Genomic DNA, 17,861 nt, shown 5'->3' on the forward strand with positions numbered 1-17,861 from the left:
GAGAAGAGTGAGCTATCAGTGAAAGCCTTTTGAAATGAATGAATTGAAATGAATGAAATCTTTAGCTGAGAGAGGATGTGGAAGACTTAAGGAGGGATGGCAAGATTTGTAATAGTAACTGTGGTAATTTTGAGATCTAACAGGATTTCATTTTATACTGAGGCCCTGATTAGATTATATAACAAATTTGTAATGGATGCAATCAACTTGAATTCCTTATTTTTTCCACCTTCATTATGCACCATGTGAATAAGAACAAAGGAACTAGATAAAGGGAATAACCCTAAGTTTGGATTGGTAAAATATGATCATTAATAGGACAAGGGGGCGAGTGATTCTAATATAGAGTACATTGTAGAGTTGAACTTATTCATTAAGAGATTGAGATGGGAAAGGGAGATGAAGGCCGCTGGTGTAGCATTGATATCCTGGAAAAGAACTGAGGGATTGGTGAGCCTAGTGATGATGAAAAACAGGATGAAAGTTTATAAAGCATAAGGGAAGATGGGATGATAAAGTTTAAGATCAGATAAAGGAATTTCAATTCATGAACATGGAAGGTTACACCTAGGGTGATGGCAATATCATCCTATGTATGACCTCTCTGTGAAAGTGTAGTAAGTAGCTCATGGGAATTCAGTCGATTGAGGACCTGGGAAATTAGAATAGTTGAAGTTCTAGAATAGTTGAGGGAACATCAATGTGTATGTTACAGTTCCCTGGCATGAATTTTTCAAATAAATTTACCTTTCTCAGTTTCTCTTGATTTTTCTTTTTGTATTTCAAAATTTCTACTTACTTCTCGTCTTTTTATCAAAAATTTTTGAATGTCATTCCAGTAAACGTTAACTTTTGCTCCTATAGAATTATATTCAGCTTTACAGGATATATTTATTTTGAGTTGTAAGCCTACATCTTTTGCCTTTTTAAATATTGTACTCCACGGTCTTATTTCTTTTGTAATAGAAACTGCCAGGCATCACTTGTGTGATATTCATTATGGTTTTCTGGTACTTGAATTCATTCTTTCTTTCTGTTTGCAGTATTCCCCTCTGCCACCTTAAGACATTAGCTAAGACATTCCTAGAGCTTTACCTTTTGCTTTTTCTTTCAGGAAAATATTCTATATTCTATATAATATTCTTTCAGGAGATATTTTTTTCTATTTTACTTTGCTCTCTGTGATCAGTTTTCAGTTATGATTTCTGAAATCTTGTGCCCACATAGGTTTTTTTCCTTAACAATTCCAAGGAATTGAATGATTCTTGAATTATCACTCCTTGATCTGTTTTCAAGTTCTTTCTTTTTTATAAATATCTTATGTTTTCTTTGAATGTTTTAGTTTTAAAAATTGTTCTAATTTTCCTTATTGCGTCATGGAGTCATTGATTCCTGTTTTGTATGCTCTAATTTTCAGGAAGTCCATTACTTGGGTAAGGTTTGCCACCTTCTGTTCTACTCAGTTTCCAATTTTTTTCCTCTAAAGGTTTCATTTCACTTTTTAAAAGCATTTTTTGTTTCATTTCTTAAAGCGTTTTTATAGTCTTTGTAGAAATACCATTTTTCTTTAAAGTTTTGCATGTAGCTGGTGTAGCCAGCCTCTGGGTTAAGTTTTGGATATCTCTAGATCTATAATAATTTTACATAGTGGTCAGTATCTTCTGTTTATCCTTGAAATTCCTAATTGTAGTTTTGTGCTATTTGTCAGACTTTACTCTTAGCTCCTTTTGGGGTGATAGGGTCAACTCTATTTCCTTGGCCATCTAAATCCCAGATCTGAACTCCAATTCCAGGGATGTGTCTGTGTTAAGAGCACTTCTAACTTTTGAGTCTCTCTGCATCTATTGCTTTCAGTTTCTTTCAAGGTACACAGATGGGTTTCTGACCACAGAAAACATTTTTCATGGCCACCCTCTATTCTTGCTGTTTCCAGATGGGTACAGAAACTTGTAGACCATAAAAGTATTCCATCTTTGATTATATTAAGAGACTTCTGCCTTGTTTGTGTTTTGACACTGGTTTTTCTTACAGATCTTTTTTCCTATTGCCTGTGGGCTTCTGGATAAATGGATTAAATCACTGTAGTTTTTCCTTGTAATTCTTCATTGTTATTTAAAATGGTGCTATTTTAAGGTTTTTGCTAAAATAGGTGTATGGAAGTTAGGTTATCTGCCTTTGTTCAAGCAGAAGTTGGAAAAATTAATAATACAATATTGACTATGAGGTAATGAAGCTTGTTTTTTGTTTTTTACTTTTGTTTTTGGCTATGGCCAATTCATGATGTACATTCTTTTAGGACTTTGAAAGGATTGCAATCTGTCAATGAAATCAATAGCAAACCATATATCTGTTGAAGTATTAAAATCTATCTACATGGATAAGTAATACATTACAAAAATTGAGAATAAATTTTGAATTATCTGTTTTAATTCATCCTCACTAGATTCTTTAATCAATATAGATAAAAGAAAATTGTTTATTGGCTGTTTACTAAAAATTTTAAATTTTATTTTAAAGATCATTAAATAATTAAACATCTAGCTTATTAGTAGGCACATATCACTTTTTTTTTTTTAAGAGGTTACAGTATATCTTAGATACAATATATGTGTGCAGAACCGAACAGTTCTCTTGTTGCAAAGGGAGAATTGGATTCAGAAGGTATAAATAACCCAGGAAGAAAAATAAAAATGCAAGCAGTTTACATTCATTTCCTAGTGTTCTTTCTTTGGGTGTAGATGCTTCTGTCCATCCTTGATCAATTGAAACTGAGTTAGATCTTCTCTTTGTCGAAGAAATCCACTTCCATCAGAATACATTCTCATATAGTATCATAGAGGTACACATATCACTTATAATTATATATCTATTATTTTTTTTTTAATTTTTTTTATTTAATAGCCTTTTATTTACAGGATATATACATAGGTAACTTTACAGCATTAACAATTGCCAAACCTCTTGTTCCAATTTTTCACCTCTTACCCCCCCACCCCCTCCCCTATATATATCTATTATTAAAGTAACTCAACAGTTTGGCCTTTTTCAATCACTTTTCCTACCCAGAGTTTCAACTTATAATAAAAACTAATTATGGTTTGGTTTTGCTTTAAAAAAGCATTATGATTCCTCTAAATTAGAGTCATAAAATTAATGTTAAATATGGCATTTTTGACAAAAGAAAAATGTTATTTTAATTCTTTTTTAAAAATAAATTTCATGTTTTTTTCTACATTGCCTAAACTTTCCCCTAAATCCCTTCCTCTCATCTTCACACACACACACACACACACACACACACACACACACACACACACGTATATGTCTAAAGAAAGAGAAGAAACAATAAAATGTATCAATATATTGAAAGAAAATCTGCCAATATATGTAGTGGTCCAGACTCAAGGATTCCCAATTCTTTGATCCTTTACAAAGGAGTTAGAGGACATTTGTTTTCTTATCTCTTCTTTGAGACTAAGCTTGTTCTTAGTAATTTAGCAAAATTAATTTTCAATTGTTTTGTGGTAGTTATTCTTTTCATTTACTTTATTGTCATTGTGTAAATTATTTTCTTGACTCTGGTAATTTGTACTTCTTTTTTAAAAAATATATTAGAGTTTTTCAGTGCATTGATATGTTATACTGAATTTTTTTCTTCCTCTTTTTATTATTTTAGAAGTTCTTTGTTATAAGGAGTAGGGATATGGGGAAAACTATGTTACCTAAAAGCAAAAGATATCAACAAAAATATATTTTTTAAAGTATATTTTGAATTTAACAAAACGTTACCAAGATAACTAAGTAAATGGAGGGATGGGAAAAAATATTGTTGCATCTTATGTAATATGAGTTCTTGGTAAATTATGGTGAAGTTATTTTCTTTAAATGATTCTATTTCTATTAAATTATAAAGGTTTGTTGTTGTTTTTTTCCAGTGGGGATCAGCAGTATACTTATGTTATAAGAAGTCTGTGGCAAAGACTAATACTATATCCTATAAAGCTGGTAAGTTTCTTGCAAATTTTTAGAAAGCATTTTATTTTATAGAATTTATTTGGTAGTTAGTAGAATATTAATATAAAACAGGAGTTTTCCTGTTCCTGAACCACATTTAAATAGGTATGAGTTGAATATCAAATTTCTTTGTAGTTTTTATTTATCTACATTGTAGCTTATTCAGTAGAATTTTCCCCACACTAAAAAAAAAGTTTTAAAATCTTATATCAGTATCAATTGGAAATCTAATTTATAGTACATATCTATAATCATAATGCTTGATAGCCATGTGACATACAAGCTTTGACTTAAATATATACTTTTTGTAATTTGTAATTTACAAGAAATAATTATCTAAAGATTTAAAAATATTATGGTCCTAATGAGTTTCTTATTTTTCCAAAGGACAATGAACTTAGTACTTTGGTGGCTCCATGATTATATCAGGGTGTATTATGTTTCCTCTACAAATGCATATTATATCTTGTGATCTTGTGGAATTCTCTTCTGTGTCTTTTCCATAAACCCCTCTACATACTGCACTACTTCCTTTTATTGTTTTTTTAATATCTTGTTTTTCATGCTCATATAACTTTCCCACATTGCTTTTTTAAAATAATAGTTCTTTATTTTCAAAATACATGGAAAGATATTTTTCAATATTCACTTTTGCAAACCTTATGTTCCAAATTTTTCTCCCTCCCTTTCCTTTACCCTCTTCCCCATGACAGCTAGTAATCCAATGTAGGTTAAACATGCAATTCTTCTATATATATTTCCACATTTATCATGCTGCACAAAAAAAAATGAGATCAAAAAGGAAAAAAAAATGAGGAAAAAAAAACAGCAAAAAAGGGGAAAACATCATGTTGTGATCCACATTCAATCCCCATAGTCCTCTCTCTGGATGCAAATGGATTTCTCCATCATAAATCTATTAGAATTAGCCTGAATTCCTTCATTGTTGAATTGAACCAAATCCATCAGAATTTATCATCACATAATCTTGTTGCTATGTATAATGTTCTCTTGGTTCTACTCACTTAGCATCAGTTCCTGTAAGTTTCTCCAGGCCTTTCTGAAATCATCTGCTGATTGTTTCTTATAGAACAATAATATTCTGTAACATTCCTATGCCAAAACTTAATCAGCTATTTCCCAAATGATGAGCATCCACTCAGTTTCCAGTTCCTTGCTGCTACATTTTGTAAACATTTGCACATGCAAACATTTTTGCACATGGACCCATATTCTTTTTAAGAGATATGTCATCTCAAAAGTTTTAATTCTTTAGGATTCTTTTTCTCTTTGAAATATCCTGGGAATTGATTCCTTAAATCCTTTAAAATTGCTGCTATTATACTAATTTATTCTCTATACATTTGATCAGGTCCTGTTGTCTTTTCTGAGTTCAACTTAACTGCCTTTATTCCTCAAATAAAATGCTATGTCAGAAGTAGATTTGTCTTCCTTTATGCCTTTTGTTCTTTCAGATTCATCTACAAACGTTCTTTATGTAATCTATCTTAGCTGGGGAGGTCTTACACAAATCTCTGCATGCTAATTTTGTCTCAATTGCTTTTCACTGCCACTGTGATGATATCTCATCATGGTTTTATGTTGCCCCTTCCATGATTTTTAATAAATAAACTTATGTTTTTTCCCTGATTTTCAACCCTCTTTACTTGTCAGAAAGGTTAAATATTTTCTGTTTAATGTAGTGTCCAAGCTCTTTTGGCTTGCTTGTTATGGTGACTTTTTTGGATTGATTAAAAATGGTTTGTATTTACTTTTGTTTATTGCCCATTTAGAAAGTAGAAAGTAGATAGGTTGTTTAAGCACATCATGTTGGAGCTACTATAATCTCAGTTTGTCTTTAACCTTCTAATTTGATATTTATTTTGTTTGACCTTTATTACCAGGCAAAAACCTGATTTGTATACTGAAAGTCTATTTTAATGTGACTGCTACATCTGTAATCAGTAATTTCCTGTCTAAAATATAGTTAACTTATGGTATTATCTGATGCTTGATTATGTCTTGCAACTCTTCTTTAAAAAAAATTCCTATGTACAATTATTAGGTTTCTTAGTAGTCTGCCACCTTTGTCTTCCTTTCATCTCTTAATCTCAAGGTTTTTTTTTTTCCCAAAATTTTCCCTATCTTGGCCTTTATCTAGTTTCATATTAAAGTCATACTGAATTAAAGAATATGTTGGCTTAGTTGAAAGATTTTATTGGGTTTTTCCTTAAATTTCTTTACTTCTTTTGATATGGTAGGATTTTTTGAGTTGGAAGCAATCTTAGAAATCATCTCATCCAATCTTCTAATTTTACAAATGAGGTGACCAAAGCCTAGAAGAGATAAGCAAATTGGTGAAGGTCTTAAAACTTTATACCAGGATTGGAACTGAGGTCGCTTGACTCCAGATCTAGTTCTCCTTCTCTTTCCTGCCTTGTCTTTAATGTTGACACTTAAACCAGAATATCTTCTTGCTAATCTATTTTGCTGGTGTTCAGCATCAATACTGCAAAGCAAAATGATCAAGTATTCCATGAAATGATGTGTAGGAGGACATCAACTCCACCAACCTTCTATTTACTTCTGCAGAGAACCTGGCATCCATTCTTCAGCCTTCTGCCTTTATGATAACGATATAAATGACTCTTCCAGTAACTGACTAATTCATAACTTTGTCCCATGACCAGTCTCAATTGTACCAACTGTTGAATTCATATTAGCCATTTTAAACATTGATTCTTAACCTCATCTACCTCTTTTTCCTACTTCCCACCTTCAGTATAATAGAAAGAGATCACATAGGACTGAAAACCAGTTTGTGGTTTTGTGGATTTTGTAAATTGCCATGACCAAAAAAAAAATTATTATTATTATTTCATGGTCAGCTTTCTACTGATGAGGCTCTCCAAATGCAGGTATATTAGTCTTTGGACACATAGTTTGTTGATAGGTTTATATTCTAGGGTTTTCCAGCTTGGTAAAAAGTGCTGGGATGCATCTTCTTAGACTTTCAGAACCTAGGATTAACTACATCCCTCCTACTGCCCCTCTATGGAATAAGACTTTGTGAGGCCTTTTTGATATATAATTGGTACATCTTGAACCACATTTTGTTTTTATTGTAATTAAATCTTAACAGCTTTTAAGTGCTTTTCTTTTGAAAAACATTAAAAATATTATGCCCAAAAATTTATAAAAATTGAGAGTTAAAAGAAACATAAGGAGACTTACATGAACTGATCAATCAATAGACATTTATTAAATGCCTTTGTGTGTCAGTTGTGGAGGATATAAATAGGAAAGTGAGACAGTAGTTGCTCTTCCTTTGCTATAGATAGGGGATAGAAAATGATTTAGCATGAAGTTAACAGCATATAGAATGGCTAGAGAAATGGAAATGAAAATATCTCTAAGAAAGTAGTTGGAATCTATTGAATTGTAATAACCAATTTAAATCTCGAGAAATGATCAGCCTTTATCAGCAGAAATGCCTTTATTCTTTCAAGTACAAAAACTATGACAAGTAGGTCATACATTGTTAGAACACCATCACAATGTATTGGTGGATTTGCTTAAATGTTTTTCTTTGTTTCAAGAGAGGGTGCAACACTAAGGGGAGAATTAAGGAGGTGTTGCTGTGGTATAAAAACAAAAAAACAATAATAAAACTTTTATTAAAAATTTTTTTTATGAAAGAAAGCCTCTTCCTGGTTACTAGAAGCAAAATAGCATTTAATACATCCTCAAGATAAAAATATCAAATCTTTTATCAGATTTTGTTGCTACTTCTTTCAAGATCGTTTTTTTTTTTTTTGTTTTGTTTTTGGAGTCACCTTTTTTTTTCTATCTCTAGTCTAGAAAATTTCCTGTTGGCTTTTCTGACTCCTATACCACTTCTGTTTAGTCAGTCCTATGAGCTTCTGCCAAAGCCATCTTTCTGACTGACTGGTTGTTGCATCACCCTTACCTTAAAATCTGAAGAGTGTTCTCACACCTTCATCATTAACTCTAAGCTTCTTTTCTTCACCTTTAACACCTTCTTGCTGACCAGCTCAGATTAACCTCTTTCCTAATTTTCCTGCTTTTTTTCTCCCATTCTATTTATACTGACCTATTTGTCATGCCATTAGTCTGCTTTCCCTGTTTTTACCTCTATATACCTTCTCTAATGTACTTTTATACTCTTGTACTTAAATACTTGTACTTTTGAAATATAAAAAAGAATTTTCTACTTTCTTAACTTTTTACTTCCTTCCTTTGGACCCTGTAATAGTTTTCCATTGTCTTTCAAATTAAATCAAAGCTCCTAATTATGGGATTTTAAAATCTGTATAGATTGACTCTCTTACAAACAAAATCTCTTGCTACTACCCATCCAACATTTTTCATTGGTCAGTTTCTTTTACCCATTCCACCCCCACATTGTGAATGGAATATGGTGTTAATCCCATCAAGACCAAAAAAAAATTTCACGAAGTTGTTTTCTAGATAACATGAGCTCACTCCAGTTAGTCCAAGTTGTCTATATTTGTTATTTTAAAGATTATTTATCATACATTTAGCTAAATTGCTCTACTGGAATGTCTTTTATATGTATGCTTTTGTTTTTGCATACCCAAAATTAAGCATATATAGAACACTCAGATGGATTTGTGATCTCATCAATGTGGGTATTTTTTTCAGTGATTCAGATTGTACATCTTTCTATCTACCCTGTATAACACTTCTCCATGTCCATGTCCATGTCCATGTCCTTTTTTCTTTTGTTAAAGTTATATATAGATATAAATAAAGTATATACATGTTCATAGAATTTTAGACTTAGAAAAAATTTAAGAGAGAATGTAGTTTCCAAGTTCAGAGAGTTTATTTTCTACTTTATTTGAACTTCACATAGTGTTCCATACTTTTTTTTTTTTTTTTTTTTTGGTATTTAACAATAACTTGTTACAAGTTATTGCCTACACCATTTACTTATAGTACTGAGGAAAGCCTACACTGCCCAAGAGATTAAAAATCTCTTCAAAGTTCTCTTATAATGTCTTCTCCAGAAAATTTTCCCAAGGAAATTAGAAGCCAATGATTATTATAATCTTTAGATTATAGATCTAGATAGATAGATTTAGATACAACTTGTAATATATGCTCTTTTATTCTACTTTTTTGATGATACAACGCTTTCTGTTTTTGTGAAAATATTTTTTTTGTCTCTAAAGTCCTAATGTACTTTTATTTTTTTAAATAATAGCTTTTTCAAAATACATGTAAAGATACTTTTCAACATTTATTCTTGCAAAACCTTGTGTTCCAAATTTTTCTCCCTCTCTTCCTCTGTTAAATATATACAATTCTTCTATACATATTTCCACATTTATCATGCAACACAAAAAAATATTTTCTCGTATCTGCTTTGTAAAATGAATATTTGTTCATGGAATCTGTGTTACTATGCTTAGAGGAAAGGTGCTAATGAACTATGAAATAGTTATAAGCTTATAATCAAAATGAAAATATGATTATTTGTTAAAAATAGAAGTGCACTCTGAGACTGAAGCAGACACACACATATGATCAAAACAAGAGTCATATCTTTTTCATATTCCCTTTAATTCCTAGGATGTAGTTGATATATGATAAATAATAAGCAGTCTATTACCATTAAGAATTATAGGGGTTTATAGTAGTTTAGTTTTTTTTAAATTCTGTCAAGGTGTCATAGGATTAATTTTATTATTAAAGTGTTTTGACTTTTTAACATCTAAACATTTAAGCATTTGATCACATATAAAGTGAGGAAGGAAAGAGTTCAGTAGTTTTTGTTGACTGTTGAAGCTTTATATTTTAGGTTTAATATGCAGATATCCTGAAGAAGACTATGAGTCATTCCCATTACCAGAATCAGTTCCCCTCTTTTGTTTACCAATGGGAGCATCTATTGAATGTTGGCCATCAAATAGCAAATACCCTCTTCCTGTTTTTTCTACATTTGTATTAACTGGAGCTTCTGCTGAAAAGGTACTAAATCATCGGACAAATTATAGCTATGAATTTTGTGTAAATTTATAAGCTTTTTGTTTCTACTCTGTAGCAGTATACATTTACAAAACAAGCAAATAGTAAATTTTAAATTATTATACACCATTTTATTTTTATTTAAATGTAGTTCATTAGCGGTAGTGTAGTAATATATAGCCTTAATAGTTGGAGGGTAAGCATGGGAGTCCAAATCCTACTTTATGGCATGTGTTAAGTATGTGTCCATAGGCAAGTCAACAGAACCTCTTAGTGTTCCAGGCAGTTCTCTAAGACTATTAAATTGCTAGTTGAGTTCATCTCTGTGAATGGATTTTCTATATATATTGGAGTTCTCCATACCAATGAAAACACAGGTTTCGACCAAAAAAAAAAAAAAAATTTTGTGTATAAAGCAACTGAGACTTTCTAGAAGTTGCAAAAAAATAATTTTACTTATTTTTACAATCTCTTCTCTGCCAATGTTATAAAATTTTTTTACAATCACAACTTATTCCAATAAAACTAATGCTAGGAAAGGTCACCTTCTTCCTTAGCTTACTTCCTTAAAACAATAGCTTATAAATTGATACAGAAGTATTGACAGAATCTAGGGCTGTACTTTTACTGTTTCCACTTCCTTTCCCATGATGGGAAATTATTTCCATGGGTCATTTTTTTAAAAAAAAAGAATATGGATAGGACAGTTTTTGGTCTTTTAAAGGTAAAATATAACTTTCCTTAGGAGTCCAGAGCAGTATCTTATTGTCAATTGAGGGTGGAGGAGGGTAAAAGTTTAATGTTCCCAAAATATTTACTTATTTAGTTTGCATTAAAGAATGTGAAAACATACATGTTACCAACATGAACTATTTTGCAGGTCTATGGTGCTGCTATTCAGTTTTATGAATCATACCCTGAAGAGAATCTCACAGAAAAACAAAGATTTCATTTGGGATTAACATCTTCTACAGAGGAGAAATCTGATAGCTCTAAAACAGTTCACACTAATAAATGCATATGTCTTCTTTCTCACTGGCCTTTCTTTGATGCCTTCAAGAAGTTTCTGACTTTTCTATATCGGTACTCCATCTCTGGACCTCATGTCCTTCCAATTGAGAAGTAAGTTGGAAATTGTTTTGATTCTGATTTTAACTTTTGTTAGACTTAATATGTAGTTTTTATGTTTGTGAATTAGCCAAATTTCATATGGCAAATAGATCTCTTTATAACATTTTCTAAATATGTAATTCTATTATTTTAATTTCATATAATATATGATATATATAATAAAATATGACCTTCGATAATTATATATCCATATAAAATTATCAAAGGTTATATTAAGGGATCATTTCCAGGTGAGAGGCAATGTGGTACGGTAGGTAGAAGTGAGGTGAACTGTCTTGTGAAGAACTGATTCAAATCCACTCTTACCACATCCTGGCTCTGAGCTTCTGTGTGAGTCAGTAGACTTCTCCATGCTCTAGGCAGTCTCTTAAAAGCAAATGCAGAGCAAGTGCCCATATATAATGGGAAAGGGAGTTTCTTCATCTGGAATTCTCTGTGTGAATAAAATTGCAATCTGTTCTAAAAAAAAAGAATTTCAAGAACTATTGCTAAATTTTGTTTTTGTAGCAGAATTATTTCTCATCTATTATTTTCAAAATGAAACATGTTTCTCCTATTTATGTTAATAAACAATTATTTTTTAAAATCATAAACTAAAAAAAAAATCCTTTAAAAATCATTTTTGCATGGTCCCATGGCAAAAATCATAGAATGACATAGTCAGGAGTGGGATTCTAATCTCATATGTCATATCCAAGCTGAATGATGTGGGCAAGTCATTATTTTCTCTGTATCTCAATTTCTTTATCTATAAAAATGAAGTTTTTGTACTAGATAGCCTCTACAATTTATTTAAGCTCTGAATCTATGTTTGAATAGAATTTATATGGTGCATAATAGACATTGAACTTGTAGTTGAATTTTTCCTTACTTAAATATTACACATCAAAATGGAAGGAATTGGATTTAATTTATATTTGATGAACCTAAATTAAATAAACATAAGAACTTATATTTGTATATTTTATAGTTTGTACTTTCCCCACAACAACTTTTTGAGGTTGTTATTGCAGCTTCATTACTGTCCCCACTTTAGACCAAAGCTTATGTGACTTCTTCTGAGTCATATAACTGCTAAGTGACTGAAACAGGTATAAATTATTGTCAGTTATACTGACTCCTAAGGAGAGTAATCTTTCTGTCACTTAATACAGCCTTCCTGAATTTTTTGCATAAGTTTCTCATACAACTGATCTATGTTTCTTTGCTCTCTTTTTCTCTGTCATGCTGTTTGTCCCACTTGTCACCAAGACGAATGAACAGAACCCAGAATGATCCAGTTTTCATTTATACAGTAACTTAACTGTCATGTGGGAGTTGACATATTTTTTCTCTAACTTTGCCTATTCATGCAAATTATTTAGGTCAATGAGGACCTGTATCCCTTATTTCCTTGTATAATAATAGTAGTTACTAACAATTTTATTCGATGCTTCATTGTGGCATTAAAATGATACTGAGTGCTCAGAAGCTATGCCAGAGGGAGAGGCAACTTCTTCCAAGATACTGATTGGATAGGGTCTCAGGACTGTCTATGTGTTTATTGTCTGCAGACTAACCAGCCTAGAGTAGTTGGGACAGTCTTGACACCAAGATGAAAACAGAATAATGCATATGTCATCCACAGCAATTCTCCATAATTACCTTATTACAGAGAAATTGTGATTTGTATCTGTGGAAAAAGTACTTTTGTTGACAAAATAGCAGACTTTTGAAGTATAATTACAAGTGTATTTGTGCTATTAAATACTAAGTAGTATGTATGGCGGTTTAGTTACCTTTGTATGCCCCTCATGGCACCTAACATAATAATAACTAGCATTTATATAGTACTTTATGGTTTGCAAAGAGCTTTACAAACTATTTCTTTGCAACAACATGGAAGGTAAGTCCTGTACTTATCCCTATTTTACAAATGAGGAATGTGAAGCAAACAGATGTTAAATGAATTATGCCCAGAGTCACATAACTAGTAAGTGGTTGAAGCATATTTCAACTCAGGTCTTCTTGACTCCGGGCTCAGTGCTTTGTGTCCCGTTTGACCACCTAACTGCCCATTCATTATGAAAAATCCCTATTTTATTCAATTATATGTTCAGAAAGTTGATTGACTTTTAAGAGGTAAATGGTCAGCTTTCTCTTTGATATATGGATCCTGTCTGAGAATGGTCACTTTGAACAAAGTATGCTAGAGACTGACAATGCTGGTTCCTTTAGCCTCTCAGATGCAAAGTGAGCTCCAAACCTTCCTGCCTCTGTGATGACCACAGCATGTCTGCCCTTCCATTCTTTTATTCACCAAAGCACAGGATTCTAGATCGGAGATTAGAGAACACTGAGTCCCACCTCTCACTTTTCAGTTAAGGAAACTGAAACAGAGACACGTGAAATGATCCAGATTCAGAAAGAGAATAGTTGAGGCAGGATCTAACCTAGGACTTTATAATTCCAATATTTGTGAAATTCCTAAACTGTGTACTCTAATGGATGCTGGGATGGGAAAGAAGATACAAAGATAAATAAAGCATTGTCAAAATAATTGTTCTATATAGGCTATTGTTAATATGCTAAAAATAATTTTTTATCTTGATGCCTTTGGAAGAAAAAATGAAATAAGTGTTTTGGTAATTTAGATCTGTTTTATGTGATGTAACAGATGCACCCTTGTACAAGATTGACATAAGATGTTTATCTGTATTTATAGTATATAGCATTAAAATGCTTCAGAATTAAGTCTTAGGGTGACATTTTTCTCTTATTTTTTATAGACATATTTCACATTTTATGCACAAAGTTCCTTTTCCATCTCCTCAGAGGCCACGGATTTTAGTTCAGGTAACATTTTCTTGATTTTTATGATAAATCATATGAATATTTTTCTGTTTTATAAAATTTTAAATAATAAATTTCAGATTGAGGTTTGGGCATTTTTAATGTTGCTTGAAATTAATAAATCACTTTATTGTACTTTTAAATTAAACTAATACTTAGTTTTTGTTAAAAGATTGATTCATAATAAAGAAATGAAAGGAAATGAAAACATGTATTTTATCATATTTATGTTTGATATTTTAAAATTTATATTCATTGTAATAATATTTAAGAAAATTGTTACAGAGCAGAATAATTACAAAGGAGAAAAGTAATAGTTAAGGGACAAGTAGGTAGAGCAGTGGATACAGCACCAGCCTTGAAGTCAGGAGGACCTCAGTTCAAATCTGGTCTCAGACACTTAACACATCCTAGCTGTGTGACCCTGGGCAAGTCACTTAACCCCAATTGCCTCAGCAAAAAAAAAAAAAAAGAAAGAAAGAAAGAAAGAAAGAAAAGTGATAGTTAAAATAGTTTCTTCATAATCTTTGTGCATCTAGTTATGATAATTATAAATGGGAGAAGGGAGTTTTTAATGGCATCTTCATAATCTTATACATATTTGCTCTATGATATGATTTTTTAATCCATTTTTGGGTTTGGAAGTTACTTCTTTGTCATTAATGAAGTGTTCATTCAAAATACTGTTGCTTTAAATCTCTTCCAGTTATCACCACATGATAATCTTATTCTTAGTCAACCTGTATCATCACCTCTTCCTTTGAGGTAAGTAAAACTATATTTTCATATAAGTTTAAATTTATTTAAATTTTTCATGAAATTTTAAATGCATGTTATCCAATATGCATTTTTTACAACTGTTCTCTATTAAACTATATATTATAATTTCAAATAGTTATCTTTTTACTGAATTTAAATCCCTTAGGATCAGTCTTTAATAGATTTTGAAGTCATATAGGACTATATTGAAAATGTTGAATATTTTGTCTATTTTCAGGGTTTTTTTTAGTTTCAGATGTTTTCTGCTTCATATGTCCAAATATATGTATGTTATAAAAATATATTGCTTTCATTTCTCCCTAAAAGCTATATATTCCATATATAATTTGAAAGAAGAAAAATAATTCCAATACTACAGACTAACAGAAAAACTTATTTTTATCAGTTTACAAATTAAGAAAAATGATGAAATGTGTTTTCCTATCATGCAAAGCACCTTGAAATCTCATTATGAATGTAATTTTCTTTTTTTCCTTTTTTTTTCTTCATTTAATAGTGTTTTATTTTTTTCAATTAGATGTAAAAATAGTTTTTAAAAGTCATTTTTATGGAATTTTTGAGCTCCATATTTTTCTCCTTTTCTCCCCCTTCTCCTTCCTCCCTAAGACAGCAAGTAATCTGATATGAACTATACTTTTATACAGTCATGTAAATAGATTTCTACATTTGTCATGAGCAGCATAGTTTTCTAGTAATAGAATTATAGTCACAATACAATTATGCTATTATGTAGTATATACCTGAAAAATGAGAACTACTTATATATTTTTACCTTAGTTTTTAAAAAATTGCATTGGTTTCATCAGTAACTTACTGCATATCTGTTCTCTCATCTTGTAATTCTTATTCCACATTTTGTGATAGAAATAACTATTAACTAATAATATTTTCTGAATAGTTTTATCATAAATCAACATCTTGCAAGTATTTCATACATATTTTAAAATAACAAATAGTTATGTTGCCATACATGTAAACATTTTATACAGCAAGTAAATTTTTTAAAACCATGTTTGTTGAATTAATTTTGAATGCATTAGAGGAATTTGGTGTTAAAGAATAAGTTACTAACTCCTTTTGTAAAGGAAATAATCACACCTAATTTATCTTTTGATAAATTCAAGTGATTGTTTGTTGGTTTGTTTTGAATCAGTTAAATATTTTGATTGTCCAAAATTGAAATATTGGAATATATATATATATATGTGCCATGACCAAAAAAGCTTTTTTTATATGCTTTTCTCTATCATCCAACAAAAGCACTGCCTTTTATATCACGATTCTTTATTTAATCAAGGTCTTCAAAACTGATCTGTTTTAATATAAATTAATCAGATGAGTAACTCTTTTCTATTGTAAAAATCACATAAAGGAGATTAGTGATTTTGCAGCCACATAAGCACTAAATTGTTTTCATTGTGAATTTAAAAGCATAATGGCAGAAACCAATATAACTTCATTAGATTTGACTGTATCAAAAGCACAGATTATACCCAGTCATTATTTGCTCTTTTCATTTCTGATCTTTCAGACAAATTTTGTGATTTTTTTTGTCTTCAAATATTTATTTATGATTCTTGTTTATATTTTTATTAACAGTGGTGGCAGGTTTTCAACACTGCTACAAAACCTGGGTCCTGAAAATGCTATAACACTACTTGTGTTTGCAGTAACAGAACATAAAATTCTCATCCATTCCCTGCGGCCTTCTGTCCTGACTAGTGTGACAGAAGCCTTAGTTTCTGTAAGTATGAATTTCTTATTGGATTTTAGTTTTTCAATAGAATTATTTAGGTAATTTTAAACTTTTAATATTTTTAACTTGAAGTTATTTGTAGGTATATTTCTCCTAAAATAGCTGGATAGCAGTTGATCTGGAAAAACTCTGGAGTTTAGATGCACTGCCAGCTCAAGAAGGGCAAATAGTATGATATAGCAAAAAGTCTTCTGTTTTCTTAGGTATCATGCTGTCCAAAAAAAAAAAAAAAAAAAAAAGGAGACTGCATAGAGACAAACCAGCCTTGGTAAAATTACATTTGGACCCACTGTGTTCCATTCTTTGTACCACATTATAGGATGTTTAAAGATTGAATATATCTAGAGGAAAATGATTAGGGGACTAGAAACCATGCTATATAAAGACTGATGGAATAGATTGCAGTTCTTTAGCCTAGACCAGAGAGGATTTAGGAAAGACAAGATAATTGTCATCAAATGCTGAAGGACTATCACATGGCAGAGTCAACAAACATATATTAAGCTCACTATGTACCAGACTAATAAAATCCATACCCTCAAACAGCATACATTCTAAAAGAGGAGACAGACAACTTGTAAAAGACATATATAAGATATACGTGTTATACATGAAGAGGGAATAAACTTGGACTTTCCTTCCTCTAAAGAATATAATTAGAATTACAGAAAGGTAATTTAGGCTGAAGGGAAAATCTTATCAACAATTAGTGCTATCCACCTGCATTTTTGATTTCCTTCACAAGCTAATTGTACAATATTTCAGAGTCTGATTCTTTTTGTACAGCAAAATAACGTTTTGGTCATGTATACTTATTGTGTATCTAATTTATATTTTAATATATTTAACATCTACTGGTCATCCTGCCATCTAGGAGAGGGGGTGGGGGGGTAAGAGGTAAAAAATTGGAACAAGAGGTTTGGCATTTGTTAATGCTGTAAAGTTACCCATGCATATATCCTGTAAATAAAAGGCTATTAAATTAAAAAAAAAAAAAAAAAAACAATTAGTGCTATCTCAGATTGAAATGGGCTCCTGGGTAAGGTTTATAGTTCTACTTCAATGGAAGTTTTTAAGGAAATTTACTAATTTCCACCTCATTGGAAGTTTTCTAATGGAATCATTTATTGGTGATGATATAGAAGAAGAGCTTCTTGTGCAAGCCTGAATCAGATAATTTTTGAAGTCCCTTCCAATTCACAGTCTTGTAAAAATTCAGGGGGAATTTTTTTTAATTTTTAGATTTTTAAAAATGTATTGATTATTTTATTGAAATGCCTCAGAAAATCATTGATTTTTACATGTGTGGGTACTTGTTTCACTGTGTAGATTA

At 30.9% G+C, this 17,861-nt stretch overlaps 1 protein-coding gene across 11 annotated transcripts in view; it reads left to right on the forward strand.

Moving 5' to 3' along the window:
- The window catches only part of DENND4A (DENN domain containing 4A), a 131,270-nt gene that overhangs the window by 51,533 nt on the left and 61,876 nt on the right, over positions 1–17,861 (forward strand). For all 11 annotated transcript variants that reach the window (XM_031955344.1, XM_031955348.1, XM_031955350.1 and 8 more), the window contains exons 6-11: positions 3,936–4,005; positions 9,863–10,032; positions 10,910–11,151; positions 13,929–13,995; positions 14,699–14,757; positions 16,372–16,516. In XM_031955344.1, coding sequence (XP_031811204.1) covers positions 3,936–4,005; positions 9,863–10,032; positions 10,910–11,151; positions 13,929–13,995; positions 14,699–14,757; positions 16,372–16,516 — 753 coding nt within the window. The remainder of the gene's footprint in view (positions 1–3,935; positions 4,006–9,862; positions 10,033–10,909; positions 11,152–13,928; positions 13,996–14,698; positions 14,758–16,371; positions 16,517–17,861) is intronic.

The sequence above is a fragment of the Sarcophilus harrisii genome, chromosome 2 (genome assembly GCF_902635505.1).
Source record: "Sarcophilus harrisii chromosome 2, mSarHar1.11, whole genome shotgun sequence".
Classification (NCBI taxonomy): Eukaryota; Metazoa; Chordata; class Mammalia; order Dasyuromorphia; family Dasyuridae; genus Sarcophilus; species Sarcophilus harrisii.